Genomic DNA, 27926 nt, shown 5'->3' with positions numbered 1-27926 from the left:
CAGAACATTAGGAAGGTGTCTGGATGAAGTAGTTAATATTGTCCTGTGGGAGAAGAATAGATGTGTTCTGACCTCTCTAAGGTTCCTTAGTTCTCCTATGACACCTCCCAGAAGAGACAGTCCAAGTTTCTCAGATACACAAACAGATCCAGAACCTTCTGTGGATGGAAATTGCAGTGTTTGCAGGTCTTAGGCATGGAGCTTCATCCATGGTCTGGGCAGGGCTGACACATTTCAACATTGGAGACCAGATAGCCTCACCCCAAAAATTCTGGGGTCCACAAGTGGCCTCCTGTGGGGTTCCACATTGATGGCAGGGGGTAAGGATATGGTAAGTGGGCACACATACCCATTCTCATTCTGTCTAGTGTGTCTTCCTGTACTACTGAGGCTGGAAAGCTAAATATTGCATTTCCCAGACTCCCTTGCTGCTAGGGTTCTCGATTCAAATTAGACTTGGCCAGTTAGATGTGCTTGTGTGTGACTTGGCAAGTGGAGGAAAGGAGAGTGTATCTTCCTGTTGCTTCGAGCACTGTGCTGGCAAGCACACTCAAGGTGGGAGCAATACCCTGGTTCCTCCCTGATCCAATTTGTGCCCAAAGAGAGTTCACTTAATGGCCCTGAGATGCCCCATGTTGTCTGTTCCCAGACAAAGTTCGTTTTTACATGCTGACCTGCCTTTCACCGCAGCTCTGCTCTTCCATAACCAACCATTCAGTCATGTTTTCTACTCTATCAGTTTCCCCCTGTTTCACAGAGACCTACTTCCTGAAGCTGCCCATCCTCTTGCTCAAATTGGACTGATGTATAGCTGTTGGTCTGGGCAGCTATTTCTCCCAGACTAGCTCCACTGTTTCCTACATTCCAAATTTTTCTCTTTCTTGGTTGATTCTTTCCATTTCTTTTTTTTTTTTTTTTTGATTCTTTCCATTTCTGACATGCTTCCTAACACGGATTTAATGGAAGGTAAAATTTCTGAATTCTTGCATATCTAAAAATATCATTATTTGTCCTCATAACTAGAATAGCTTGGCTGGATATAGAATTCCAGACGGGGGGCTTCCCTGGTGGCGCAGTGGTTGAGAATCTGCCTGCTAATTCAGGGGGCACGGGTTCGCGCCCTGGTCTGGGAAGATCCCACATGCCGTGGAGCAACTAGGCCCGTGAGCCACAACTACTGAGCCTGCGCGTCTGGAGCCTGTGCTCCGCAACAAGAAGGGCCACGATAGTGAGAGGCCTGCGCACCGCGATGAAGAGTGGCCCCCACTTGCCACAACCAGAGAAAGCCCTAGCACAGAAACGAAGACCCAACATAGCAATCAATCAATCAATCAATAAAAAAAAAAAAAAAAGAATTCCAGACGGAAAATTATTTTTTCCTTAGGAAAAAAATTCCACCTAGTAGCACTGAGCACCCCAGCACCCAAATTGTGGTCCCTATATATCATTTCCCTCTAAAGGAATCAGGGCTTTTGGAGAATTGGCTGATTACAGGTTTGGGGTAGGAAATTGTCAAGGTAAGCCTGGGACATCTTGTCATACCAGGAAGTAAGGAAGCTATCAAAGATCATTAGTGTTGAGTAAAAAGACATAGGAGCCACCTTCAAGAGGCTCCAATTAGCTATAGATGGAACAATTTGAACATTAATAAGAATAGTAACTGCAATGGGTTAAAATGATCCTCAAAAAATCAGCTCTTTGAAACCTGTGGAGGATGCTAGAGAACCAAGTTTTTGAAAACTGATAAAGAAAAAGTATCAACTCAGAAACAGAGTAGAACAGTGGTTGCCAGAGCTGGGGGTGGGGGAAATGGGGAGGTGTTAGTCAAAGGGTAAAAACTTCCAGTTATAAGTTCTGGGAGTCTAATGTACAGCATGGCGAGTACAGTTAACAACACTGTATTGTAGACTTGAAAGTTGCTAAGAGAGTAGATCTTAAATGTTCTCATCACAAAAAATAATAGTGGTAATTATGTGAGGTGGCTCGTCTGTTAACTAACCTTATTATGGTAATAATTTTGAAATATGTATGTATATTAAATCATCACACTGTACACCTTAAACTTACACAATGTTATATGTCAATTATATCTCAATAGAGCTGGAAAAAAAATAAAACGCATTAACTTATTTTAAAAAGAAGAAAAAGGGCTTCCCTGGTGGCGCAGTGGTTGGGGGTCTGCCTGCCGATGCAGGGGACGCGGGTTCGAGCCCTGGTCTGGGAGGATCCCGCGTGCCGCGGAGCGACTGGTCCCGTGAGCCGCAATTGCTGGGCCTGTGCTCCGCAGCAGGAGAGGCCGGGATAGTGAGGGACCCGCGCGCCGCGGTGGAGAGTGGCCCCCACTTGCCGCAACTACAGAAAGCCCTCGCACAGAAACAAAGACCCAATACAGACATAAATAAATAAATAATAATTAAGGAAAAAAAAAAAAAAAGAAAAAGACTCAAACATTTTTTTCCTGTCTTTCCTACACAAACTGTACCTCAAGGTACGAAATAGTTGATGAGGAAAAGCTTCTATTTTGGGAAGTAAGCAGCTAATACATGAGAAAGAAGTGATAGACTACAGTCATTTTGTAACCCCTAGTGAATTATCATATTTGTGCAATAATCATCAATAGTGTTAATGCCACAACAGGAGAGACATCCAGACACGTATGTGTCTCCTGATGGAAGTACACACCACCATCAATGAAGCAGTCTTGTGGGGGGGGGGGGACATGAATTTGATTAATTTTCAAAAACGCAAGGTAAAATGTTAATAACACGACACATCCACACTCAGCAAAGTCCAAACTGTGGGAACCTCTATAGGACAAAGGACCTAGTCTCCCCAGCAAATAAATTCCAGGGGGAAAAAGTAAGATTTGGGGACCCTAAAGATTAAGAGAGACATAAGAGATAAATCAACAAATTGCAATGTAAGGACCTTATCTGGATCCTGATTCAAACAAACTGTTAAAACACACATACATTTATGAGACAATGAGCAACATCTGAACACTGAATACTCGATGGTATTGAACAATTTTTGCAGTAAGTTTAGGCATTAAAATGGTATTGTGGTTTGTGTTTCTTTAAGAATCCTTACCTTTTAGAGATACACACTCAAATAGTTACAGATGAAATGATAAGATGTCTGGAATTTGCCTCCAAAAAACCAAGGCACTGGAAGACAGGGAGGTCAGCAGGAGTGTAGGTGAAGCAAACTTGGCCATAAGTCGTCAATTCTTGAAGGTAGGAGATGGACACAATGCATTTGGTAGACTATTCTTTCAAGTTTTGTATATATTTGAAATTTTCCAGAGTAAATCTCAAAGTACAAAGAAGAGTAATTTCCCTAAGAAGGTTGCAGGCTTTGCTCCAGTTATGCTAATGAGGAATCTGATGTCAGTTGTATCTCTGTTCTTCTTCAGGTGACTGATTTTTCCTCTCTAGAAGCTTTTAAAATCTTCTCTATATCTGTTGTCCTGGATTTTCATGAGATTACATCTATTAATGGAATTCCATTCATTCTGCGCAGCACTTGGTGGACCTTTTCATTCTGAAGACCTGGGTCCATGACCTCTAGGAAATTATCATCTGTTATTTCTGTTAATTTCTTCAATCACGATTTTCTTTTTTCTTTCCTTCTGGAAAAGTTCGGTGTGGAGACTCTTGAATTCATCCTTTGTGTCATTATTTCTGCCTCTTTCTTCTGCTCTATATTCTGAGAGATAAACTTTAACTTCTAATTTTTCTTTTGTTTTTCTTTTGGGCCATTATTTTTAATTGCCAGGTTTTTTTCTTGTACCCTGATGTTCCTTTTTCCTAACATCCAGTTCTTATTTCATACAGGCAATGTCTTCATGAATCTGTGATATAATATTGGGGGGGGGGGTGCTTAAACAACAGAAATTAATTTTCTCCCAGTTCTGGATCCTAGAATTCCCAGATCAAGGTCCAGCAGGGCTGGTTTCTGATGAGAGCTGTATTAGTCAGTGTTCTCCAGAGAAACAGAATCAACAGGATCTACATATGGGAAGAGATCCTTATAAGGATTTGGCTCACATAATTATGGAGGCTGAGAAACCCCAAGATATGCAGTTGACATGCTGGAGACCCAGGAGAGCTGATGCTATAGTTCCAGTCTGAGTCCAAAGGCAGAACACCAATGTCCCAGTTCAAAGGGGGAATTCTCCCTTACTCAGCCTTATTGTTCTATTCAGGCTGTGTTGAGTGACACAGCCAACATTTGAACTATTGATTCAGACATTAATCTCATCCAGAAACACTCTCTCCGACCAGCCCAGAATAATGTTTGACCGTATATTTGGGCACCCCATGGCTCAGTCAAGTTGACAAGTAAAATTAATTATAAGAGTGGTGCTTCTGGCTTGTAAAGGGCCACCTTCTTGCTGTGCCTTCACATGGCACAGAGGGGAGAGAGATAGAGACAGAGAGAGAGAGTCAGAGAGAGAAAGACTCTTTGGTGTCTCTTCTTACAAGGACAATAATCTTATTGGACCAGGGCCCCACCCTTATGACCTCATTTAACTTTAATTGCTTCCTTTCTCCAAATACAGCCACACTGGGGAGTTAGGACTTCAACATATGGATTTGGAGAGGACACATACATTCAATCCATAATGCTGCCTGACAAGTTATCACAATTTTGCAGCTTAAAACTTACCCATTTATTATCTCAAAGTTCTTTAAGTAAGAAGTATAGGTAGGCTCTGCTGGATTCTCTGCTCAGGGCTTCACAATGCCAAAGTCAAGGTGTTGTCCAGGCTGGGCTGTCACCTGGAGGCTCCTGGGAAGAATATGTTTCTGAGCTCATGCAGGCTGCTGACTGAATTCAGATCCCTGAGGGTGTAGGACTGGAGCGTCACTTTCTTTCTGACTGTGGCACAAGAGCTTTCCTCAGCTCCTGGAGAAAAATTCCTGGGCATGTGGCCCCCTCTGTATTCAAGCCAGCATGCACTGTTGAGCTTCAAATCTCTTTCTTCCTTTTCTGCTGCCAGCCAGAGAAAACTCATTGCTTTTAAAGGTTTCGTGTGTTTAGGTCAAGCCCACCCAGTGTTGCAATACAAGGAAATGTCATTACTAGAATGATATCTCTTCCCATTCATAGGTCCCCCCAACCTCAAAAGGGAGCAACCATACAAGGGTGAAGGTCACTGGGGGTCATTCTTAGAATTCTGCCTTCCACACTCTCACAGAATTAATCCTACCAGTGGATGACAGAATTGGCCCACACCCATGAAATTCCATCCTGCTTGTGATCTTCCTGAAGATACTAATTTATAAATCTTTAAAGTCCTCTTGTTTCCTGAATTTTCTCTGTTTCTTCCCACACCATTTTTTTCCTGTTTATTTTGGTGGTTTGCTTTCATCTAGCAGGATTCCTTCAAATGTCTGGTGGTCCTTGGCTGGCTCCTCTTGGTTGAGTAATAGATCTGCAGGACTATCTCTCTGCATATCTGAGGATTCCTGGAGATACACATATGTTTCACATGTGGCAAGTTTCCCTTTAGGAAGAGCAGGGGGCAGGGGGCAGCCACTCTGCTGAGGGTCTCCTAAAAATCCAAATGAAGATGGCTTTATTCTAGGGGGCTAACACCTATATGAGGAATGATAGATGTGGCCATTAAAAAAATGACCATGAAATTCTCTGACATTCCTACTACTGAGAATTGGGGTTCTACATCCCTCCCCTTGAAATAGCTTTGACCAATGGAATATGGTAGAAGTGACACAATGTGACTTCTCAGGTGAGGTCCCAAAAGGCCATGCAGCTTCTGCCTTGTGTGTGGAACACGTTGGGATCACTGGTATCCAATCACCCCGAGACTACCAAGCCACACAGGGAGGCCCACCTGGGGGCATGCTAGCCCAAGTCCAGGTGTACGATTCCAGCTGCCAAGTCTCCCCCAGCTGAGGTCTCGGACATCACGGAGCAGAGAAAAGCCAGCCCCACTGTGCCCGTCTGAACTCCTGACCCACAGAATCCATGCATATCATCAAATGGTGCTTGTGTTAAACCACTAGGTTTGGGGGTTGTTTTTGACACAGACGCAGTCAACAAAACAACAGACAGGACAGAGCTTCTGACTCCATGACCACCCACGCATCTGCAGCAGGTGCATTCTGGTTGCACAGCGCCCTGTGACCCTCACACATGTAGAAAACTGGTCTCTGCACAGCCACCTCTGAGGGCACCTTCACAAGGGCACATAAGCCCCTGGGATCACACACCACGCCAGCCAGGCTAGATGTCCTGGTCAGGGCCCCATGCCTCCCTGAGAGCTTGAACCTTCCAAATGCAGAAAGTCAGGAAGGTGGGCATCCAATAACTGTGTAACCTCCACTGTCATTTTGAAAGCTCCCAGACTCCCCTATACTGGTCAGGCCTCAACCTGCTGCAGGCAATGGAAACCCAACTCCAACCAGCTTTAGAGCAAAACGTTATCCCTGTAGGGCTTGGGCAATGGCTCTATCCAAGGACAGGAGGAATAGCATCAGCCTTCTCTCTCTGCAAATCCAAGACAGGCTTTCTCCACATGACAAACGCAGCACCTGTTGGCAACGCAAAGCACATCCCACCAACCCAGTGACCCTCCAGAAAGAGAATTTCTTCTCCCCTTCACATTGAAGGGACCAATCTAACTGCTTGGTTAGGTCCTATGCTCTCCCCTGGGCCATCATCAGGGGGTCAGCACACCCAATGTGGGTGGGATAGGTTGACCCCAAGAAAGACTTGTTCCATTAAAGGAGTCCACTCTTCTGCCCATCAACTCCAATTCCCGAAAGAGTCAGGCACACGCCAGAGAACCACACTGCCTGGACTTGAATCATGGCAAATCTTGGGCAGGAGACTTCTGTGTCTCAATTTCCTCATCTGCAAAATGGGACTAACAATAATAGATTTGTTGCATTAAATTGAATTAATTCACATAAAGCGCTCAGAACAGAGCCTAAGATACAGATGCTGTAGACGTGTGAGCGGCTATTATTACCAGCCCTGGCATCTCCCCCTCTCTGAGAAGCGACAGGAAGGGGAAGAGGACAGAAGGGAGACGAGGCAGCCAGCCCCCATACCCAGTCCCTGGAGATAAGGGTTCTGGGCATCCAGAAAGGTACACTGTCCTAGCTCCCCCCCACCCCCGCACCCCTGCCCAGGTCACCAAGGTCCACCCTAGTCCCTTCATGGCCTTAGATGCAGCAGCTCAGACAGAGGTTCATCTGAACAAAAGTCTTGCAGGGTCCCAGCCTAGCCTCTTGTCTTCGCGTTCCTGGACACTGGGAAAGCACCCCGCGCCCCCATAGCTGGGGGAGGTTCTCACTCAGAAGGGGGCTGGAGGGCAGGGGAATTCAAACTGTGGTTTCCACACTGCAGGTCATGACTCATCATGGGTTGAGTTTTTTGTTTTTTTTTTAATGAAATAGATTAAATATGGTGGGATAAAAAAATGCAGTAAGGGTTAAGTACTGGTTCATGAAAGCGTGTGTGTGTGTGTGTGTGTGGTGTGTGTGTGTGTGTGTGTTTGCATGCGCACATGCGCTAGGTCACAACTATGTAAAATGGATTTCTCACTGTGGATTACAAGCCAGTTTTCAAAGCACTGAGTTGGGGGATTAGAATGTTTTAATGGGCTTGAGGACGGAGGCCACTGAACATGCCCACAGTAGGGTGCTCTGCTCAGGGATTCTACTGAAATAATGAACAGAAAGAAAGGGGGACCTCCTATTGGCTCCTTGGAACCGTGGGAGAGGCTGCAGCAGAAAACACAGGTCACACACAAACAGTGAAGGAGCTGTAATCTGAGAGAGGCCAACTTGGTCTGGGTGGGGATACTTTCTATCCACAGCCACAGAAATATCGTAGCAAAGGCCACGGGTTTTAAAAAAATAACCTATTTATATGTCAAAAATAAATAGAGGGACTTCCCTGGCGGCCCAGTGGTTGGGACTCCGAGCTTCCACTGCAAGGGCACGGGTTAGATCCCTGGTCAGGGAACTGGGATCCGCATGCTGCATGTGCCGGGTGACCAAAAAAAAGAAAGAAAGAAAGAAAAAAGAAATAGAGAGATGCAAGCCATTCATCTCTCTGTCAAATGAAGAACGGAGACTAAACTGAACACTGATGCTCCGTGTTAAGGTGGCCACGGACCCCACTAGCACTCTCTCACTGCGCTGGGAGTACACAGTGCCGGGCTGGAGTTAGCCGTACTCAGTGGCAATTTAGCTATATCCCCCAATTTAAATATGCATGCCCTTTGACCCAGCAACAGCACTTCTAGGACTTTACCTCATATAAACAGGTACCTTAAAAATCTACATAACTGCACAGATATACGTACAAGAATCTATGTTGAAGCACTGTTTGCAACAGTGAGAAGTTGGAAACAACCAAATAGCCATTTATGGAGAAGTTACATAGATGACGGTATAGTCACAAAATGAAAATACGATGGAGCAGTTAAAATGAGTGAGGTAGCTCTGTCAGGTAAGAAAGAATGTCACGTGGTTAAATGAAAAAAGCAAGGTGTAAGAGAGCATGTAAAGCATGTCCCTAGTTTTAAAACATTTCCACGTACATAGAAGTGTGCTCCCACACCTCCTGAAGCAACCGTGGTACCTGATGGCTGGATGTAGTGTGACTCTTTAGGAAATGAAAAGTGTGTACTTAACACATTTTTGCACTGTTGGAATTTTTACAACTAGCGTGAATTTTATAATCAGGAAAAAATTAAATAATGAACAAGGATCATAAAGCTTTATTTAATAAATATAGCCAAAAATTTCAAAATATTTTATTCCATGTGTAGCCAATTAGGAAAAGAAAAAAAGTTAGAAGGAAGTGTTTGAAGAGATTACGTGAAAGGGTCAGGAGAAAGGGAGGAGGATGGGGAAATTCAAGCAATAAAGGTTAAGTGGAGACCAGAGGGTGTTCAGGACCTTGTGACTCTCAAAGCACCAGCTTTCATGGGTCACATCTCACGGGGCACTGGGGGCTTCCTTTCCTCCTTGGCAATGATGGGAGATGCTAGATTGACATCTGTGGAATGAATCAGGACTCCAGAAACTTGGAAATCCTCTCAAAACCAGGGAGGCTGTCTACTTTTTTTCTATGACCATCAGAATTGCCTTATTTCCCCTCAGGGAATAACTTAAGTTTTCTGAATAGACTTTAAGATTCTCAAGGCCATCCATTTTAAACTAGGTCTTAATGTCCATCTGCCACTGAAATACCGGCTTCTGTTCTGATGCCTCCAAATCACACTTGAAAAGAGAATTTACTTCATACTTCGTATTTTTCAAATCTGTGGGGAAAGGATGGGAGGGTCAGGTCTGGTCGAGGGGACACCATGTGGTGAGAAGTCAATAAATCAGTTCAAAGGAAGGTGTCCGGGGCCCCGGGGGGTGGGGGGGGCGGCGGTGTGTGCTCTGCCCTGGCACAGAGCAGGTGAGCCTGGATAAACCCATGTGACTTTGGGGCCTCAGAACAGGGGTCTGGACCACCAGGAAGGGGACCTGGCTACAACAACCCTCCACATGTCAATGTCCCGATATAGGTGTGCATATTACAAGAAGCAGGTGGCAGTGTGCAGGCCCACTGGGGACTCCCGGGAAGACAACGTGGACACAGGTGGCAGGGGCCAAAGCTCTCTTGGGCTGACTCCTCACAGGCCAATTCTAGTTTCTAAGAAGAAAAACTTCTAAAGAGCGTTTGCAGGAACAAGGTGGGCCTGACGCCTTGCAGGGCCCCCCTGAGGGCCCTGAGGAGTGGCAACAACACGGAATCCAGTCACAAAGCTCATTTGTCCACTCTTTATTAAAGCTAGGTCCTCCTGCTGACAGCCGCGGGGCGGCTGGGGCCCAGGAGGGGCACCAAAGGTGGGTACTCAGGGCTGTGCCAGGCGGGATGGGCGCGGACCGGCCCTCGGTCCCACGGGGCTGGTGCACCTTGCCCTGGGCCCTTCCTGAGGCTCCTTCTCGCAGCAGGGAGAAAGCGCCCAGGGACAGGCGGCACTGCCCAGCACCGCCGGCGCCTCTGCGGGAACCCCTGTCCTCCTCAGCACCCCGCCCACCCCCGCCCTCACCCAGCCAGGCCCATTCTTACCACCACCGTCCAGGCCCCCTTCCCGCCCGCTGCTGGCTCTCAGGCCCCAGGGCCACGTCTACGCTAAAACAGAAGGAACTAGGTCTACAAGGGAATGCGGCTGCTTCAAAATTTCAGTTTTCTGGCCCCATTCACACTGGCCCAGAAAGCATTAAAGGGGGCGGATGTCTTGCAGGTGACCCGATGGCTCGAAAGAGCCCAGCCTGGAAGGAGCGGTGCTGGCCGGTTGCGGGCCTTGCATAGCTGGACACTTGGTCAGTCACTGAGCCCCGGGCTCAGGTCCGAACTCCCAGAGGTGTACCACCGCCGGGCAGACAGCCCGGCCCACGGTGCCTCCACTCACTGCCCACTCTGTGAGATGGGAACCTAACCAGAAACACCACTCGCTTCTAGTGTAGAATAACGACAGAAGCAGAGTTAAACGGACCCGAGTAGGTCATAAGGCCCTAATCCTGGGAGGTAAGAAACAATCCTACTACCAACCTCTGTCACTTTACACTTGTCTATTAAATCTAAATGAGCGGCGGGCTCACAAGAGCAGGGCCCCACGTGTCCACCCACTCAGGGAGGTGGCAGCCAGGGAGCCAAAGGCTGGGGCCCCTGGCTGCTGGGCTCCCCGAGGATCTCCGAGTATGCCGCCTCCAGTGGTCCCAGGCGAGAGTACCCAAGCACTCAGAGGGGAGGCTGAAACTAAAACCCACACGGCCGGGCTGCTCTCGGTGCTCAAGCGGGGTGAAGACAGCGAGTGACTCTGGGGAATAAGGCTTCAAACTCCCTGGGGACCCTGCGAACACCTGCAACCCATCTGCCTGGGGCCACAATGTGGTTTCCAGCTTTTTCTCTTCCTCCCAGATTCTTCGGGCCATACAAGCCATGGAAGTAAATATCCAGTCGACAGAACAAAAACTTTCCCAGGTGCATCTCCACTTTACCCCCCACCCCGGATTAGGGAGGAACACCGTCCTTTGAAAACCCACGAGGCTTCCCCTCGCCACGCGCACAGTCCTCAAAACTTTCTGGACAAACTCGAATGACCAGAAGGACCCTGAAGTCTCCCGCTGAGGAACTGGAAGAAGTCATCAGCCAAACCCACTGGAGTAGCCATATGCTCTGCCCTCGACCACCGCACCCTCCCTTGATGCAAGGGCTTCCCCTCCCTCGCTGTAAAACCCAGTTACTAACTCACAAGCCACCTGTCCCCCGGGCCACCCATATCGGAATCCGAGTAAAATAAATAACACTTCGCCTGCCATCCCTACCGCTTGGCCTCACCGCATCGATCCAGTGATGTCGCAGTCTCTTGTCGGGGTTGCCGCCCCCTGTCCCCATCTGCTCCGCGCGCAGCTCTCCTCTCCCCCTGCGCCCCCCGTACGGCCATACGAGCTCGGCGGCCGGTTCTCTAGGGCCGGGCAGGAGGAAAGCCCGAGGCCGGGGAGCGGTGCACCGGGGCTGAGGGGAAGGCACCGCACCAGGACTGGGACCCTCAGCCCCCTGAGGCCAGAAGAGCAAGGGGCCGGCGCGCAGCGGCCGGCGCTCGAGCCGCAAGGGGCCTGTGGCCTAGCGGGCTGCGCCTCCGTCGGCCTGGGGCCCTCACATGATGCTCTCCTCGTAGGCGCCCGAGGGCCCCGCGAACGCGGCCGTCGGCTCGGAGCCGAAGCTCGTTCCGCCTGCGAACTCCAGGAGGGTGCTGCCGCGCTCCCCGGGCCCGGTCCCCGCGCCCGCACTCGGCGGCCCCTTAGCGGGTGCCTCGGCCTTGGGCGCGGGGGCGGCCGGCGTCTGGCCGGGCGAGCCCGCCGCGCCGCGGTGCGTCTTCATGTGGGTGAGCAGGTGCGAGCTCTGCGAGAAGCGGCGGCCGCAGTTGGCGCAGGCGTAGGGCCGCTCGCCCGTGTGCGTGCGCTGGTGCGTCACGAGCACCGAGCGCTGCGAAAAGCGCTTGCCGCACTCGGGGCACGGGAAGGGCCGTTCGCCCGTGTGGCCGCGCCGGTGCTTGGCCAGGTTGGAGCGCTGCGCGAAGCCGCGGCCGCAGTCGGTGCAGCGAAAGGGCTTCTCGCCCGTGTGCGTGCGCCGGTGCCGCTTGAAGTCCGAGCTGTGGCCGAAGCCCTTGCCGCAGTCGGGGCAACGGTGCGGCTTCTCCTCAGCGTGTGCCCACTGGTGTCGCGTCAGCGCCGCGCTCTGCCCGAAGCGGCGGCCACACTCGCCGCACGCGTAGGGCCGCTCGCCCGTGTGCGCGCGCCCGTGCGCCGTTAGGTGCGCGCGCCGGCTGAAGCCCGCGCCGCACACACCGCACACAAAGGGCTTCTCGCCCGTGTGGCCACGCACGTGCGCCGCCAGGTGCGAGCCACGGGCGAAGCGCGCACCGCATTCGGGGCACGGGAAGGGCCGCTCGCCCGTGTGCGTGCGGCGGTGGCGCGCCAGGTGCGAGCCGTACACGAAGCTCTTGCCGCAGTCGGCGCAGCGGTGCGGCCGCTCGCCCGCGTGGTAGCGCTGGTGCTTGGCCAGCGCCGCGCGGCGCCCGAACGTCTTGCCGCAGTCGGAACATATCCACGGGCTCTCCTCCTCGGCCAGCGCGGCAGGCGCAGGCTCCGGCAGCAGCCCTCCGACTGCAGGCCCGAACGCACGCAGGCCGCCGCCGCCCCCGGGCCCAGCACCGCCGCCGAAAGGGTCGCAGGCCAGCCCCGTGCCCTCGACCAGGGAGAGCCGGCCCCCCAGGGGCCCGGGCAGGGGGCGCCCGTCAGTCGACAGCCGCTCCGCGAAGTCCGGGAGGCCCAGGATCGGAAAGCCATCCGGGTGGAGCCAAGACTTGGGGTGCATGGGAAAGTGGAAGCCGAGCGGGTGCGAGGAAGGGCCTTCACCCTCCCCCAGGCCGTTGCCCAGCCCCAGAAACCGCCTGTCCGGCTCGGGGTCGTCCTTTCTCCCGGGAGTGGGCGCCTCCATCGCCGCCTCTCTTGCCTCCGCCTCTCCCTCGGCCTCTCCGTCTGCTTCGTCGACCTCAGGCCCCTCGGGCCCAGCTTCGGCCTCCTCGGGCCCCGCCGAGGGCACCGTCTCACAGGGCTCGCGCTGAGGGCCGTCGCCGCCAGGCTCCGCGCAGCCGCCGCCCCGTCGATGGCGCTGGAAGTCGGCGCGGAGGCGGAAGGCCTGGCCACAGTCCGGGCAGCAGTGAGGCCGGTCGGCCGTGTGCACGGCCTGGTGCCGCGCCAGCGCCGAGCTCTGGCTGAAGCTGCGGCCGCAGTGCGGGCAGGGGTAGGGCCGCTCGCCGGTGTGCGTGCGCTGGTGCGTGACCAGGTAGGAGCGGCGCCCGAAGCCCGCGCCGCAGAAGGCGCAGCGGTAGGGCCGCTCGCCCGTGTGGATGCGCCGGTGCGTGACCAGGTGCGACTTGTACACGAAGCGCTTGCCGCAGTCCGGACACGGGAAGGGCTTCTCGCCGGTGTGGGTGCGCTGATGGATGGCCAGGTGCGAGCGGTACACGAAGCCCTTGCCGCACTCATCGCAGCCGAAGGGCTTCACGGCCGCGTGGTAGCGCTGGTGCTTGGCCAGCCGGGACCGGTGCGGGAACACTTTACCGCACACGTCACACGTCGTCTCCGGCCGCCCGGCTGGAGCGGCCACCGAGGCTGGGAACGCCCAGGGCGCCAGCAGGCTCGCCCCTGGCTCCCGGCCCTGCAGAAAGGGCTTCGCCTCGGACCCCTCGGCCAGGACCCCGAGGCCGCCGGGGTCAAGACCCCACCCCTCTGGAGTCTGCGCCGAATCCGAGTCGTCGGGGCCCCAGGTCCCAGGCACGTCCCCCACGCCGTAGGCCGCGGACCACAGCCCTGGGGGCTCGTTCTCCTCCTCAGCCACCTCTGCCAGGAAGTCCTCGTCGTCGTCCTCCTCGTGGTCCTCTATGTCGTCGGTCCAGAACCAGGCCCCTGAAGGCGACAAGGGAAGGCCAGGAGAGAGAGGTGAAAAGAAGCCGCGACAGAAGCTGCTTAAAGACTGCTGCTCCTGTAAGGGGCGATTTCTGCAGGACCCCAGGCTCTCGGAGCACGGAGCCCAGGGTCAGGGCGCCACTGTTCCACGGGAGTGAGAGGTGGTGCCCGCCTCCTCCCTGAGTTAGGAGGAACTGTGCAGACAGGAGAAATGCACACGCAGGTGTCCCTCCTAGGAAGGCTGGGGTCCCCTCACCTCGTGGACTCTCCTCAAATGGCCTCAACTAATCCCTTTTCCAGATCTCCAGCTCCCTTCAGGGCTTGCCACCCTGCTGAGAATAGGGACACCTACGAAGTGGGTGATCTTGCCTGGGTTCCTGTGAGACCAGGGGTCAAGCCCAAAACAGGGGTCCAGGGCCCAGAAAAATAGACAGAGACGCCAGGTCAGTTTTCCCCAAAGCCCCTTGTCTCCTGGAGAACTCCACACCCCCCCGGCCTGCTTGGCCCAAGGCAGCCAAGGCTCCAGCACCAGCACGGCCACTGAGGACCTGCCTTTGTAACACCTAAGCTTTGCTTGGCATCCCTCCCCTGGATCTCTCCACCAGTCTCAGGCTGGCCAGCATCCAGGGCTCTCCCTCCCACCCCCAGAGCACAGCCGGGAAAGGCCGCCCTGGGCCAAGGAGACCTCGAGGGGCCTGTAGGCCCCAGCTCTCTGCACTCACCCTAAAGGGCTCCAGCAACTGTGCAGGCACAGCCCAGCCTCCCCGCTAAGCCTCTCTGAAGCTTGGCTTTCTGAGCGGTTGTGCACTTGGGAAACGGTCCCTAACTGACTAAGACTGGGTGAGCTGCAAACATCTTCCCATCACAGAAGGCCAAGGACCCGCCTTTGGGTCCTGCAGTTCCATCCCTCCTCCACCAAGCAGCGCCCTGACCTCTCCCTTCAGTGCAGAGTAAGGATAGGGATTCGGTTTATAAAACAAGAGTGATGTGCCTGCCATCGTGATACACCCAGCAGGGAACTAGTATTGGGCTGGCCAAAAAGTTCGTTCGTGTTTTTCCATAGGATGTTATGGAAAAACCCGAACGAACTTTTTGGCCAATCTGATATTTACAAAGCAGGCACTAAGTCACACAACAAACAGAAAGAAAAAGGCCTGGTCCATGGCAGCCCAGGTGTTCCAGAGAACCTGCGTGCCAACTTCCTCTGGTACACCTTGCCCCGTGTGTGTCTACCGTGGCCACGTACAGTGTAGTCCACCTCACAATCCCAGTACCTGGAAGGTTCAAGCTCCCACACAGAGGTAGGAATCCCCTTTCCCACCACTCCCGGGTCCCCTGCCAAGGCTGTGGCTGGTGTCAGCCATCACCTGACTGGGTGGCCTTCAACACTGAGTCCTGTCCCCGAGGAAAGGTCGGGTCCCAGGAGGGATGCCCGTCCTGACTCGGCCCTGGTCCTGTCTTCTATATGGCATCCCAAACATATGGTGATAAATCACATGGGAAAACACAGCACAGTGCTGAGTGACATAAAGCCAGACACAGAACTGCACGGACATGATTTCTGCTCTGAAGAAAACATGTGTATAAAGGGATACAAAAATGGGTTATTTTATTTTTTCATGCTTTGCAATACTTTCTAAGTTTTCTGTAGTTAGTAATAATATACTATTATAGTAAAAATAAGCTTTAAATAAAGGACAGTGGTTTCCTGTTACTAAGCTGAGTTCATCTCCAACTGCCACCCACGGTGAGGGATGAGAAGTGGCTGAACAGCACGGAAAAGGCCCAGCTCCTCACTGTGAAGGCTGGAGCACCCCTAAGGGGAGCTGGTGGAGGGACAGGCAGTTTGGGCCCATGGTCAGATTAGCTGGAAATTCTTCCAGTGAGTCTCAAAAAGGCTTTTCCCTAAGACTCTGGTGAGTGTCCGGAGTAGTTTTAATTGGAGAGTCCCTAAGGCCGGGGGATTCAAGCTGGGGAACAAGTACAATGTCTTCGTGGGATGAATGTACCCCAGGACCCAGCCAAGGGTCAGTGGCACTTGCTGGATTGAAGTGGACACCCAGGCCAACGAGGGCCTGCCAGCTGGCAGCCTCAGCTACTCAGAGCGGGGGACAGGCTAGGTCCCAAAGACTCATCCACAACACCTCTTCCTTGGGGTCTGAGAGTAGGAAAGCCCCCCACTTGGGGAGGTGATCCTTTGCCCTGCCCCCACCCCAAACATCAAACAATGCTAAGCTCTGCAGAGGGGGCTGATCCTAGGAGGGGACCTGACCTCATCACTGGCTCTGGAGCTGGCATGGCCACTTGTCCAAAAATGAGAAAATATTAAACATAAGGCAAGTTGGTAGAGGCCACCACTGACACCGAGTAAAGGACAATAAGGGCATCCAGGTCCCTGGCAGGCAGAGCTGGCTGCACCCCGAGACAAGATCTCTGGGAAGCAGCAGGGCCACCAGAGGGGACTCAGGGGGACAGCAGCCTGCCTCCAGGCCAGGCTCTGTTCTCACCTTCTGCCGCCAAAGTGGCCCAGGATCTGGAGGTCTGGGCCCCCGGGCGGGGGTGTCCATTGTCGGGGTTACCCCCCGGCTGCAATGGGGACAGGGTTCCCAGGGGGTTTGCTAGCGCCCCGGATGCAAGCCTATTTTGGATCCAAGTGAGGACCCGTCAGGCCTACTCGTGAGACCAGGGCCGAGGCAGAGGAGATGCTCTGACAAGGTGGGGGGTGGGGGGGGGGAGGGCCTTTCCCAACAGTGGCCCAGAAGGTCAAACATAGCTGCCTCTTCCAGAACCCACAGGGGGAGAGTGGACAAGTGGACCCTGGGGAGGGGAAGCTGGCATTTCATCTCCCTGAGACATCCGCTCCTAAGGACTCTGACACTGGGTGAGGATTAGCTAGGCCAGGGCCCACGCTCTGAGCCTGATGACACTCACGGGGGCCGACCAGTGGCCTTGTGAGCAGACCCCCAAGGCGCCCCAGGTAAGTCACGAATAAACGGCCTCGGGGAGGAGGAGGCCCTGCGGCCACCTGCCTGGCGCACCTGCTCCCCGAGCTGCTGGGAGGTGGCCGACACTCGCTCTGCCCCGAGAACCAAGCCAAGGGTTTCTATGACTCCCACCCCGAGCACCCTCTGCCCCTGTCCTGTCCTGTCCCCGAGACCTGTCCCCAGGCCTGGCCCCACGGTGAGTCAGCTGCAGGTCTGCTCTAACCCCTCCCCAAGGAACCCAGCCACGGCACAGGGCCCAGAAGGCAGTCATGTGTGTGAAGTCAGCACCTGCTCCTGACCCTCTGGCCAGACCGAGACTCAGGGTGGGCTCGGGGAGAGCCCCGCCCCCAGGGACAAAGGCGGGACGTGGACAAGGGGGTGGCCAAAGCTGCAGGCGGGCTCCTTCCTCCCCGTCCGGCTGCCGTCAGTAGCCCCTCCTTCCCTCTGAGCAGGAATTCGGCCACCCGGGAGGCGGAGGCTCCTGGCAGCGCTGGGTTTCTGCGATGGATCTATCCTCCCCGCTGCGGGGTCCTCAGGATGACACATCTTCCGGGAGGGGGTCCTCCCCGAGCGCCTCTCCAGAACCGCTGACCGTGCTCACCAACCATCAGAGTCTCTCACTTTGGTGTGCGTTCACCTGATCGCTTTTCAACTCTCTCTCTCCTTTCCTGTGTAACGTTTAAGCCGGTTCAAGCCTGCCTGTTGTATTTCTCTTCTATCTTTCACTTTCACACGAGGGGCAGGAACAGCAGTCAAGGAGGGGGGTCATCAGTGGAGCACTGTGGAGGCGGCACAGGTGTGAACAGAACACAGCGCGCTCTCACAGAGTCTGCTGGAGGAAATGAGGAAGCAGGCACCTGGGCGGGACCGCTCCAGACCTCGCTGAGCGCTGCAGACGCAGGGAACGTCCTGCAGTGACATGCGGGGTTCCCGACATCAAGGTGGTCAGAGGACACACACGACTCAAGTGGGACCTACACGCTGAGCCAGCCACACGAAGGTCACTCCAGGCAGAGAAAACAGCAGGTACAAAGCCCCGAGGCAGGTGAGAGCCTGAAGAGAAAGGCTGTCGGTGGAGTTGAGCCTGAAGAGCTATGGGTGTGTGAGGGGTGCAGGCCCCCAGGCCGCAGAGGATCCCAGGTACTGTGCCGAGTGCCCGGGGAAGTCTAGGGGTGGGGGGCAGCCAGCAGCTCAGGGACGCCTGTGGCCACATGCCTGACAACCTCATGCCTGGGCCAGGGCTGGGGTGAGGAAGGCAGAGGGACAAGGACCACTCGGGCCCCAGCTAGGCCCACCACGTGCCAGGGACGCTGCAGGAGGGGCCCGGGGTGGGAGACATGGTGCCACTTCAGGGTTAGCTCACTCTGAGATGCCCTCAGACACCCAAGTGGAGACGTCAAGCAGACGGCGGAACAGACAAGGTCAGAGCTGGAGACAGAGGCTGAGAATGGGCAGGTGAGCACAAAGAGCACTTCAGTCCCTGGCCCAGCGGGGGTCACCCAGAGAGAGGAGAGGAGAGGGCACAGGGCTGTCCTGGGGCTTGCAGATATGCAGTGGCAGGTGGGGAAGCAGCCAGAGGCAGCAGAGAGACCAGGGGCACGTGGCGTCCCTCCTGCAGAGCAGAAAAGCTAATGCGACGAGGAAGTAAGGCCAGAGCACCCAGCCAAGGTAGCGAGGGCATCCTCAGCCGCAGGAAATAGGGTTCAGCCACGGGCAGGGATCTGCCAGGTGACCACACTGGGCATTTGCAAGGAATGGGGGAGCCTACTATCTCAGCCGGGTGAGGAGAGAGGTGGCAGGTAATGGGTGAGGACCAGGGAGCGGGAGGTGGTGGTCGAGGGGAGCCAGAGCAAGGAGGCTTTAATTCAGCACTCAGAGGCCCTGGGGCACCTGAGTGGGCGCGTTTGGCCAGAGTCCAAACCTTATGTGTGGCCCAACTTGTTAAGAAGCGCAAGAGATGGATATGCTTGTGTTTTGCAGGACTATGATCTAGAAATACAGAAACTCTGCCAGGCTTGGAACACCGGCTGTCCTGCCCAGACCCAGCAATTCTCAATTCTCAACTGGCTCAGCTGCACAGAAATGAGCACGGGGAGAAAAGGGGAGGAAGGCACTTGGCAGACAGGCTACAGTGACAGTTAAGAAGGGAGACCTCAGACAGATTCGCTCTGCCCGAGCTGACCCCAGCCTTCGCTGCCACAGCCCCTCCCGGGAGACAGGTGACACGTGGAAGCCTGTGCCCGCATCCTGCACCCACCTCGGCTCCGCAGGGGAAGGCGGAGGCACTGGCCCAGCGAGCCTGCCCCTTCAGCGAGCTGCCAAACCCCAGCTAGGTTCACAGAGCACATTGTGGGGACCACCCAGGCTCGAGCCTGCAAAAGGATCCACCCCAGGACCCTCCAAGAAGCATGGAGAACAGGGGCAAATCCAGACCACGTGTGGAGACTGGCCAGTGGAGGCCAACAGCCCCTTCCTCTCCAGGTGGCTTTTCAGATCTGTGCCCAGAAACAGGGCACACCTCCCAGTAGACCCTCCAAGAAACATCACCTACATCCCAATCTCAGCCTGGAGGCAGCAGCAACATTTTTTGCCAGCCAGAGCCCTCCTGATTCTGAAGGCCAGGAGACATTCCAAGAGGGTCCCAGAGAATGTGGAGACGTAGGGCAGGAAGGCCACCCCGAAACACAGTGGAAAGTAAGGCCCGAGGCCTGAACCCACTGTGGGCAAGTGACTTAATCACTACTTTAAAAGTCAATTTCCTTGACTGTAAAGTGAGACCAATAATCCCTCCCCTGCTACTTCACAGAGCTGTTACGAGGATAGAAAGTATACAGGGAAATACTCTGAAGAGTACACGTGTAGACACAGCACTGTCTATGTTTTTCTGTATTTTATTTTAAAACCTCTACAAGCTGCTCCCAGTCTATCCAAGCACGTGAGTGGCATGAGACATCCAGAGCCCCGCACTAGGCTGGCATCACCCGAGACCAAAGCCAAACACACACACCGTGCAAGGGCCTCCACTGAACCTCTGACACACGGGGAACAGCTCACAGACCTCCATGGGGCACCTCCACAGAACCAGTGGTCCGACGGCCTCGGGTGGGAAACTGTGGGTTTTGTTCAAACTCTTTATTCTCCAGATGAATAAAAATGAGGCCCAGAAAGTTGAAGGAACAGGGCCAGAGCCATGTCCGAGGTCTCAGAGAAATCCGACACCCTGAACGCTTCCTGTATGTCTCTCTCCAGAATCTCCTCTCTGGAAGGTCCAGGGCTGCCAGCCCAGGCCCCGACCCTGGGCCTCCCAGGGAGAGGAGATGACCAAATGGGCAGGGAAGCCGTTCAATCCTGGGAGCCGGAAGCCCAGCTCCAGCACTGCAGGGCAACGGTCTGCTCCTCACCTGGCCCCTCTGAGCTGGTAACTTGACAACTGACCCTCACACACACAAAAACAATCAGAGGCTCAAGGCAGGGACAGGGCATCATTGTTAAAGATTCGTAACAGGAACCTCTAGGTTCTCTAAAGACTCCCCAGCCTTTGGGCCTCTGCAGACCAGAACCAAGAGGAGCCAACCCACAAATGTAGAGGTGAGCCCCCAGTGCCACTGTGTCCCCACAGAGGCCCCCCAAGAGTGCAGATCAGCAGTACCGGGGCCGCAGTGGAGAGCAAAGGCACAGGCCGAAGTCTGGTGAAACCCGCAAGAGTCTGTGTCACGCTCACCTGTGTAGACCCCGGTGACGATGTCTCCCTCCTCGGGACGGGGGCTATCCGGGACCCAAGGCTCCTCTCCTTGCTCCAGCCGGAAGATCAGATCCGGCTTGGGGATTGGGTATCCTGCCCCGGAAAAAACAGGCAGCAGCTGCAGGGCTGCGCCTGCAGGCCCCACCCTCACCCACACAGCACCGCCACCACTGGCTCCTCTCTCCGGCCCTTCCAGAACCAGCCTTCCCAGCTCCCTGCCTCCGCTGGGAAGTCCCACACTCCCTTCTCTCTGGAGCCCTGCCCTCATCCCCAGCTCCCCTGTCCAGCCCCCTCCACACACTGCCATCTGCAGGGCGCCCGCCCTTCTCCTCGTCACCTGACTCCTCACCCCTTGAGGCCTCTGAGGAGTGTACAGCACAGAGACCAGAGCGGCACCGCAGCTCCCCAGAACATGTCCACCTGGGTCATGGCGCTGCTGGGCCATAGGGGGCCCCCCCCCCAAGACACGCCCCGGCCCAGAGGGCAGGCTGGTCCCTAGGGCTTCCCTGGGAGGCAGGCTGGCTCCAACACCTCCTTCTCCAAGACCCTGGGGCTCCAGAAACCACCCTCTCAGACAGCTAAGCCCCTGGCAGCCATAGCGCCAGGATGCCTCTTGGGGACAAAAGGCTCTGCTCACCCAAGGACACCAGGATCCCGTAGTTTTCCTGCATGACTTCCTTGTAGAGCTCCCGCTGGTCCGCATCCAGCCTTTCCCACTCCTCCAGGGAGAAGTACACAGCCACATCTTCAAAGGTCACCAGCCCCTGGAAAACAAAGAACCCTGGCCGCTGCCCTACACTGCCCCGGCAAGAGGCAGGGGCGTCCCACGAGGAGAAGACAGGAGCTCACTTCAGCGGGCGCTGAGCTGACCCTGCAATGTGGAGCTCAGGGGGCACAGCCCAGCAGCCCAGCAGCTGCAAGTCTACAAACACCCGACGGAACGAGGGTCCTGCAGGCCTGTCACAGCCCCGGGAGGCAAGGACCCCATTCCCATCCAGAGATTAGGGGCCCAGGCTCAGAGAGGGAGAGCGCTCAGCTCAGACGGGGCAGAGCCCGGACTCACGCCGAAGTCCACAGACGATGAAGCGCAAGACCCCATGTATGTGCTGCATGGGCACCTCGCCCCCTCCTACTCCACTGTCTGCCTCAAGCCAGTGGACACGTCAGTGGTGTGAGGGCCCATGCCTTGCTGGACAAGCGGCACCAACTAAACTGAGTGTGGGCACTGGCACCCGATCTAACTGGGCTCAACAGGAAACCAGAGCCTGGACAGGTGACAGGCGCTCCAGGTAAGGGCACAGCGTGACCCTGGGGGAGAGCCAGGGCTGCCGGAACTGTGCAGGCTGCAGGTGAGTTGCTGGTGGGCAACATGATCAGGACATTCCAACGGCCCGGGAAGGGTCGGGCCCCAGGAGAGCGGAACCATACCCCACGGGTTTGGGGCTGGAGACTCCCAGCTGCTTCCTGCAGCCCCGTCCTGGCCCATAGCCTGGGCTCGGCCTGAGGACCACAGTGCCACTGCCCTGCCAACAGGGGTCTCCAGGACAGTGGGTGCCAATCCCCCTGGGAAAACCCAGCCTGGTTAACTGAGCCCCAAATAAAGGAGCAGCTCACCTGAGACCCAGATGTCAGGGAATCGTCCTCATCCTCCTCCTCCTCTTCTTCGTCCTCGTCCTCGTCCTGCTCCAGGTCCTCATCCCTCAACATGGCTGGAGCCCGGAAGGCCTGCAGGGCTGAGGGGAGAGACCTCTTGGGGGCCAGCCTTTAGCATCAGGCCTCACTGCCCTGGCCGACGTCTGTCCATCCAGCTACCAGGGTCAGCAGCTCCTGGCCACTCCCTCTTTTCAAAACCTAGGCCCTGGGCTTCCCTGGTGGTGCAGTGGTTAAGAATCCACCTGCCAATGCAGGGACACAGGTTCGAGCCCTGGTCCGCGAAGATCCCACATGCTACAGAGCAACTAAGCCCGTGAGCCACAACTACTGAGCCTGTGTGCCACAACTACTGAAGCCCACGTGCCTAGAGCCCGTGCTCCGCGACAAGAGAAGACACCGCAATGAGAAGCCCGCGCACCGCAACAAAGAGCAGCCCCTGCTCGCCACAACTAGAGAAAGCCCGCGTGCAGCAACGAAGACCCAACGCAGCCAAAAATAAAAATAAATCAATGAAATAAGTTTTTTTAAAAAAGAAAAAAACCTGGGCCCTGCCACTCCAGCTGCACCCTGTCGGGTCAAAGAGCTCTTCTTGCCCACCCAAGCCCCCCCTAACTTCCTCCCCGAAGACTAGCTCCTTTTTCTTACCCTTTTCCTGAAGACCTGGGGACTGGGCATCCCCACCACAGCTAAGGCGCTCCTGGGTCCCCGACGCCAGACTCCGCTCTTCTGCCACCACGTCCTCCACGTCGTCGTCCTCCGCCTCCACCTCCACCTGCTGCACCGGCCCTGCCTGCACCCCCTCCACCTCCAGCTCCTCTGCCACCTCCACCACGGTCTCGTCCTCCTCGGCCTCCACCACCATCACCTCCTCGTCCGCCAGCTCCTCCACCTCTTCCCCCTTTTCTTCCTCCTCTTCTTCCTCCCGATTAGGATCACATTCCGACCTGTCCTCCGCCCTCTCCCGCTGGGCGGCTGGGGAGTCTGGAGTCGTGTGAAGGGCTGCCATCGTCTCTGGAAGGGAGCCTCAGCTCGGCCTGCAACACAGACGGGCGACGGTGACCAGCCGCCCGGCACGCAGCCCTCTGAGGGAGGTGGGGTTGGTTTGCCCCGCGATACAGTAACAGCACCAGAGCTGAGGCACGACTGGAGCTCTTTCCATGATCTCATGTGGCACAACCTAGATTCTGTAACAGAAAAGCTGCCAAAGAGCCCCTCACCGTGACCCCCGTGACGCGGCCTCAGCTCTTTCTTGCAGGCAACGACAGGCCTGGTGTGAACTGCCATGCTTTCTTGGAGTAAGCCAGGGATTAATCCCGGGTTTTTATCCTCAAGAACATGGAAGCATCAAGTCCAGGCAACACGCCCGAGAGTGGCCCAGCCTGCGTTTAGCTGAAACGGGTGCACACAGCCCATAAGGAACAGTGCACCTGATATACGGGGGCGGAGGAGATGCTCGCCCAGCTCTGAACGTGCACGAACTTGGGCACGAACTCGGCGGCAGGGAGTGTGGGAGCCGAGGTCTGAGCACGGGTGGGCCAGGAACCCCAGTGCAGTGTGACGGGCGGGGGAAGGTAAGACCACCCGGCCGGGAGGGCCCGCTCTACCAAGCCAGCAGGTCAGGCACCTTCCTGTGGGAGGCGGCAGAGAAGAGGCCCTGAGCAGGCAATTACCCCTGTGCCCCCCTCACCGCTGGCTCCGTCCAGGGCATCTGGAAAAAGCTCGGCTGATCAGGGATTTGGTTCATCGTTAGACCAGCAAAGGTGAAAAAAAAAATGCCCTGTGACACCTCTTCACGTTTGGGGATCAGAGAATCCTAAGTGTTGAATCATCAAAGCCCCAGTGGCTCACAGCATCCACCTCTCACATCGATGTCGGTCGGAGACGGCTCAGCCCAGGCACTTGGGAGATGCAGCCACACCGCCGCACAGCACGGAGCCCGGGGCTGTGGACCCAAGAGGGATGGGATACCACGGGCCCTGGGGCCACTCCTCCCTCCCAGCTGCGCATTCCTCACCAGCCCCAGTGAAGTCCCAGGACAAGACAGAGTCATGGGTTTTGACGAGCCAGTTTCTGTGGCTCCTTTTTGAGTGCAAACCTAAGAACAGGTCCATCAGCCAGCATGGCCCCATCAGTCTCTCAGACCTGACTAGGGCCACTTCCAAAGTAAGCCAAGCCCACTACAAATACAGCGACCCCAGAACCCCGGGGAGAGAGCACGAACCCCGGAGGAGCCTGAGATGTCAGGCCACACAGGACAATGGGGCTACAAATTCAGGCTGAGCCCAGATGCCATGCCAAGCTCAGCAGAGCCCCTCCTGCCTGGCCCCCTCGCAGAGCACACTCCTGCAGGCCAGGCCCCCGTCCGAGGACCGGAGGCTTGGGAATAAAGTGGCCCTGTGCTTGTTCCACCTCAGGACCTTTGCACATGCCATTCCTGCTCCCTGGCACTCTCCGCCCCTCTTCTTCACTGATCCTTTGGAGGCAGCCCCCTGGGCCCCTAAGACACACACAGTTCCCTGGACTCTGCCCTCTTAGCACCCACATTTTAATATACTTACAGAACTGTCTGCTTTTTGCCTGTCTCCCCAAATACACACTCAACTCCAAGAAGGCAGAAGTTCCCTTTGCTCATCTCTGAATCTCCTTGTGCCAGACACAGAGTGAGCACTCAAATATTTATTGATAAAATGACTCTAGGGACTTCCCTGGTGGTCCAGAGGTTAAGACTCCACGCTCCCAGTGCAGGGGGCCTGGGTTCAATCCCTGGTCGGCGAACTAGATCCCACGTACCGCATCCCATGTGCCACAACTAAGACCCTGTGCAGCCAAATAAATAAATAAATATTAAAAAAAAAAAAAAAAGAAGAAGAAAGAAAAAAATGACTCTGAAGTCTGCGGTCAACGTGATGAACATGAGATTTTCCAAAGTCAGTATTCTGGCTCCACTGTCATGTCCCAGAACAGGATGACTGCTGTTGAGGGTCCTTCAGACTAGAACCCACTGGAGAGTCTCTGCCTCTAAAGAGGTTACGACCTGAGGTCCCTTCTCCCAAGAGGTGCACCTGCTGCTGACCAGAGGAGGGAAAGACCCAGCAGTCGTGGAGGTGGTCAGTCACCCTGCAGGTGGGACGGGGCCTAGCACAGCCAGACGCCCCATAAACCCTGACCCGGCATCCAGAACCGAGTGGTTCTGAGAAACGGGCCTCGGTAACTTGGGTGGCAGATGCCCCTTCTGCCCCCCCAGGACAGGTGTGTGCTGGGCATACCCCCAGACGCACACACTCTCCTTTCTTCTCTCTCCAGCCTGCCAGCCTACCAGAAACTCGCTTCCGGCATCCAGCTCAGGACGCCACAGAGAGTCAGGTAAGCGACCTGATCATGATAACCCTTCAGGTCATCCCAGACCATTATTTCCATGGGGGCTGGGGCGGGGCTGCACCCTAGGATATAGTGCTGCAGAATTTAGAATGGAGCGCGGGGCGAGGAGGGGCGGTTAACGAGATGCCTGCCTCCGGGAGAAGGACCACACAGACAGAAAGAGGCAAACTTAGAAAACTTTTAGCAACTCTCCACTGAAGTCCCATATCCAGGGAACCTACACAGAGAAGTAGAAGAAATGTGTGGGTGCAGGTAGATCTAGGCCCCTTCCTTCCGTCTGGTGGCCTCACTGACCACACCTGTTACTCAAGGCCTTCCAGGCTTTCATCTCCGCCCAGAAACCTTCCTTCCCTGACTACCAGGATCCTCACTGTTTGTCCACGGATTTGGGCTCCCCTGCTCTCCTGGGGTTGCTCCTGGTGCAGGTGTATCCACGGGGCCAACCCTGCTGCCCAAGGGCAGCCCCTCACCTTGCTGGCCAGCTCCCCAGACCTGCCAACACGTGTTGAACCAAACCCAGTACCAGGGTCTCCCCACACAGGCACAGCTAGGGACCTGATCCTGCACACCTCCCCTTCCCCCTGCCCACTGGGTCCTCCACCAAAGGCCAGCCCCTCTCCCACCTCTCCGGCCACATGGGGCAGCCCAGACCCCATCCAACCCCAGAAATGAGTTCCCCAACCCGCCTACTGGCGGTAGAAGACTCGGCACAGCAGCCCACCGGAGCCTCCATTTGCAGAGGGAGGACCCAGGCAAGGCCCCCAAGGTCACTAAGCAAGCTCGCGGGGGCGCCAAGCCATCTCCATCCCTCCAGGGGGCTTATCGGGCCTCCGCCTCCCTCAGAAGCCAGGGCAGGGCCGTGACAGTCCCTCCTGGATGGGTGTGTCCCCAGGGGCGGCCGCGGCCCAACCCCCGCCCCTCCGGCCAAGACGGCGGCGGGCACCTCCCAGGGGTCGCGGGTGTGTGTCCTCCCAGCCCGCCTACTCCGCGCTGCCCGCCCGGACCGGCCCTGGGGGTCGGGGCCCGCCTCCTTCGCGCAGGCCCGGGCGGGGGTCCACGGGCCGCGCCGAGCGTGGGCGCGGCCGCGGAAGGCCAGGCCAGAGCGCCGCTCGGGCCCCCTCAGACCCAAGCCCGACCCGGACCGGCCCGCCCCGCTGCGCGCCGCTGCCTCCCCGCGGCCTCCCGCGCCGGCGTCGAGGGGCGGCGCGACCCCGACCCCACGCCCGCGCCTGGCCCGCCGGCACCTGCCGCCAGCGCCCGCCTCCCGCCGGCCTCGCCACCCACTCGCCGCGCCGCCCACTCACCGCGCGCGCCGGCCGCCGAGCCGCCGCCGGACACCGGGGCCGGGCCGGGGCCTGCGCGCCCCGCGCTACACAAAGTGACGGCCCCGGAGCTGCGCGGCGGCGGCGCGTGGGCACCGGAAGTGCCGCCACCGGGCTCCGCCCCGCCGGTGCCCACGGGGGGGCACTTCCGGTCACGCGGGGTCCAGCGAGGCCCCTGAGGGGGAGTGCGTGGGGGGAAAGGAAGCGGCCCTGGTGCGAGGGTGCCCTCCGACCTGGGTCCCCGCGCTCGTATGCACTGCGTCCCGGGCCTTGGGGACTCTGGCGCGCCCCGCGCCGCCCCAGGGCCCGACCCCACCTCTGGGGACCCCGGCCCCGCCCTGCCCCTAGAGATGCCCGCGAGGTCCGCCCGCTTCCCAAAACCCGCCCGGCTTCCTCATGCAAACATGATTTAGGGGGCGGCGCTACCGAGCGCTAGACCCGGCCAGGTCCACCCGGGCCTCGGGACCCTCCCCGGGCCCCACGACGGTGGAGGGAGGCGATGACCCCTATGAGGGCCCGCGTGCCCTCAGACCCAGGCAGGGGCGGGGGGCGATCCCTGCTGGTGATGGGCCCGCAGTACTGGAGCAGGTGGGCCGGACGTCTACAGCTCGTGCAGGGCCAACGCTGGGTAAACATGGGCGGGGGGAGGGGGTTCCCAGAACGGACCAGGACAAGGACTGAGGGGGCCGGTGGGCCGGGGTAGCTGGATGAATGCAATAACGGCCTCAGATCTGGAGGCTTTACAAGTGATCCATGGGGAGCGCCTGCCTCTGGGAAGGGAAGCGTTCCCCCAGCAGGAGGCAGGAAGGACAGATGGCCGCCCGAGGAGGTGTGA

At 56.3% G+C, this 27926-nt stretch overlaps 1 protein-coding gene across 2 annotated transcripts; it reads right to left on the bottom strand.

Moving 5' to 3' along the window:
- Positions 1 to 898: 898 nt before the first annotated feature.
- On the bottom strand, positions 899 to 27231 carry ZNF316 (zinc finger protein 316). Of its 2 annotated transcripts, XR_014235759.1 has the most exons (7): positions 27074 to 27231; positions 23037 to 23425; positions 22353 to 22471; positions 21376 to 21502; positions 20718 to 20831; positions 11380 to 14012; positions 899 to 9307 (listed from the first exon to the last, which is right to left on the bottom strand). XR_014235759.1 is itself a non-coding variant. In XM_082360341.1 (6 exons), the coding sequence occupies exons 2-6, from the start codon at positions 23395 to 23397 to the stop codon at positions 11698 to 11700; spliced, it is 3036 nt and encodes a 1011-aa protein (XP_082216467.1). In that variant the 5' UTR covers positions 23398 to 23425; positions 27074 to 27231; the 3' UTR covers positions 9802 to 11697. The 2 variants fall into 2 exon arrangements, 1 of the variants encoding a protein (XP_082216467.1); XM_082360341.1 differs by lacking the exon at positions 899 to 9307 and having other exon boundaries at positions 9802 to 14012.
- Between the last annotated feature and the right edge of the window lie 695 nt (positions 27232 to 27926).

The sequence above is a fragment of the Balaenoptera borealis genome (assembly GCF_965194805.1).
Source record: "Balaenoptera borealis genome assembly, chromosome: 16".
Taxonomy (NCBI): Eukaryota; Metazoa; Chordata; class Mammalia; order Artiodactyla; family Balaenopteridae; genus Balaenoptera; species Balaenoptera borealis.
This window is presented reverse-complemented; position numbering and strand designations above follow the sequence as displayed.

What these genes read in the sequence shown, in the direction of transcription:
- ZNF316 (XM_082360341.1), bottom strand. Translation starts at nt 23,397, where the DNA reads ATGGCAGCCCTTCACACGACTCCAGACTCCCCAGCCGCCCAGCGGGAG. An exon ending in CGGGATCCTGGTGTCCTTGG is followed by an intron (nt 20,832 to 21,375) that starts GTGAGCAGAGCC and finishes TTTCCGGGGCAG; the next exon opens with GATACCCAATCCCCAAGCCG. An exon ending in CGTCACCGGGGTCTACACAG is followed by an intron (nt 14,013 to 20,717) that starts GTGAGCGTGACA and finishes TGTCGCCTTCAG; the next exon opens with GGGCCTGGTTCTGGACCGAC.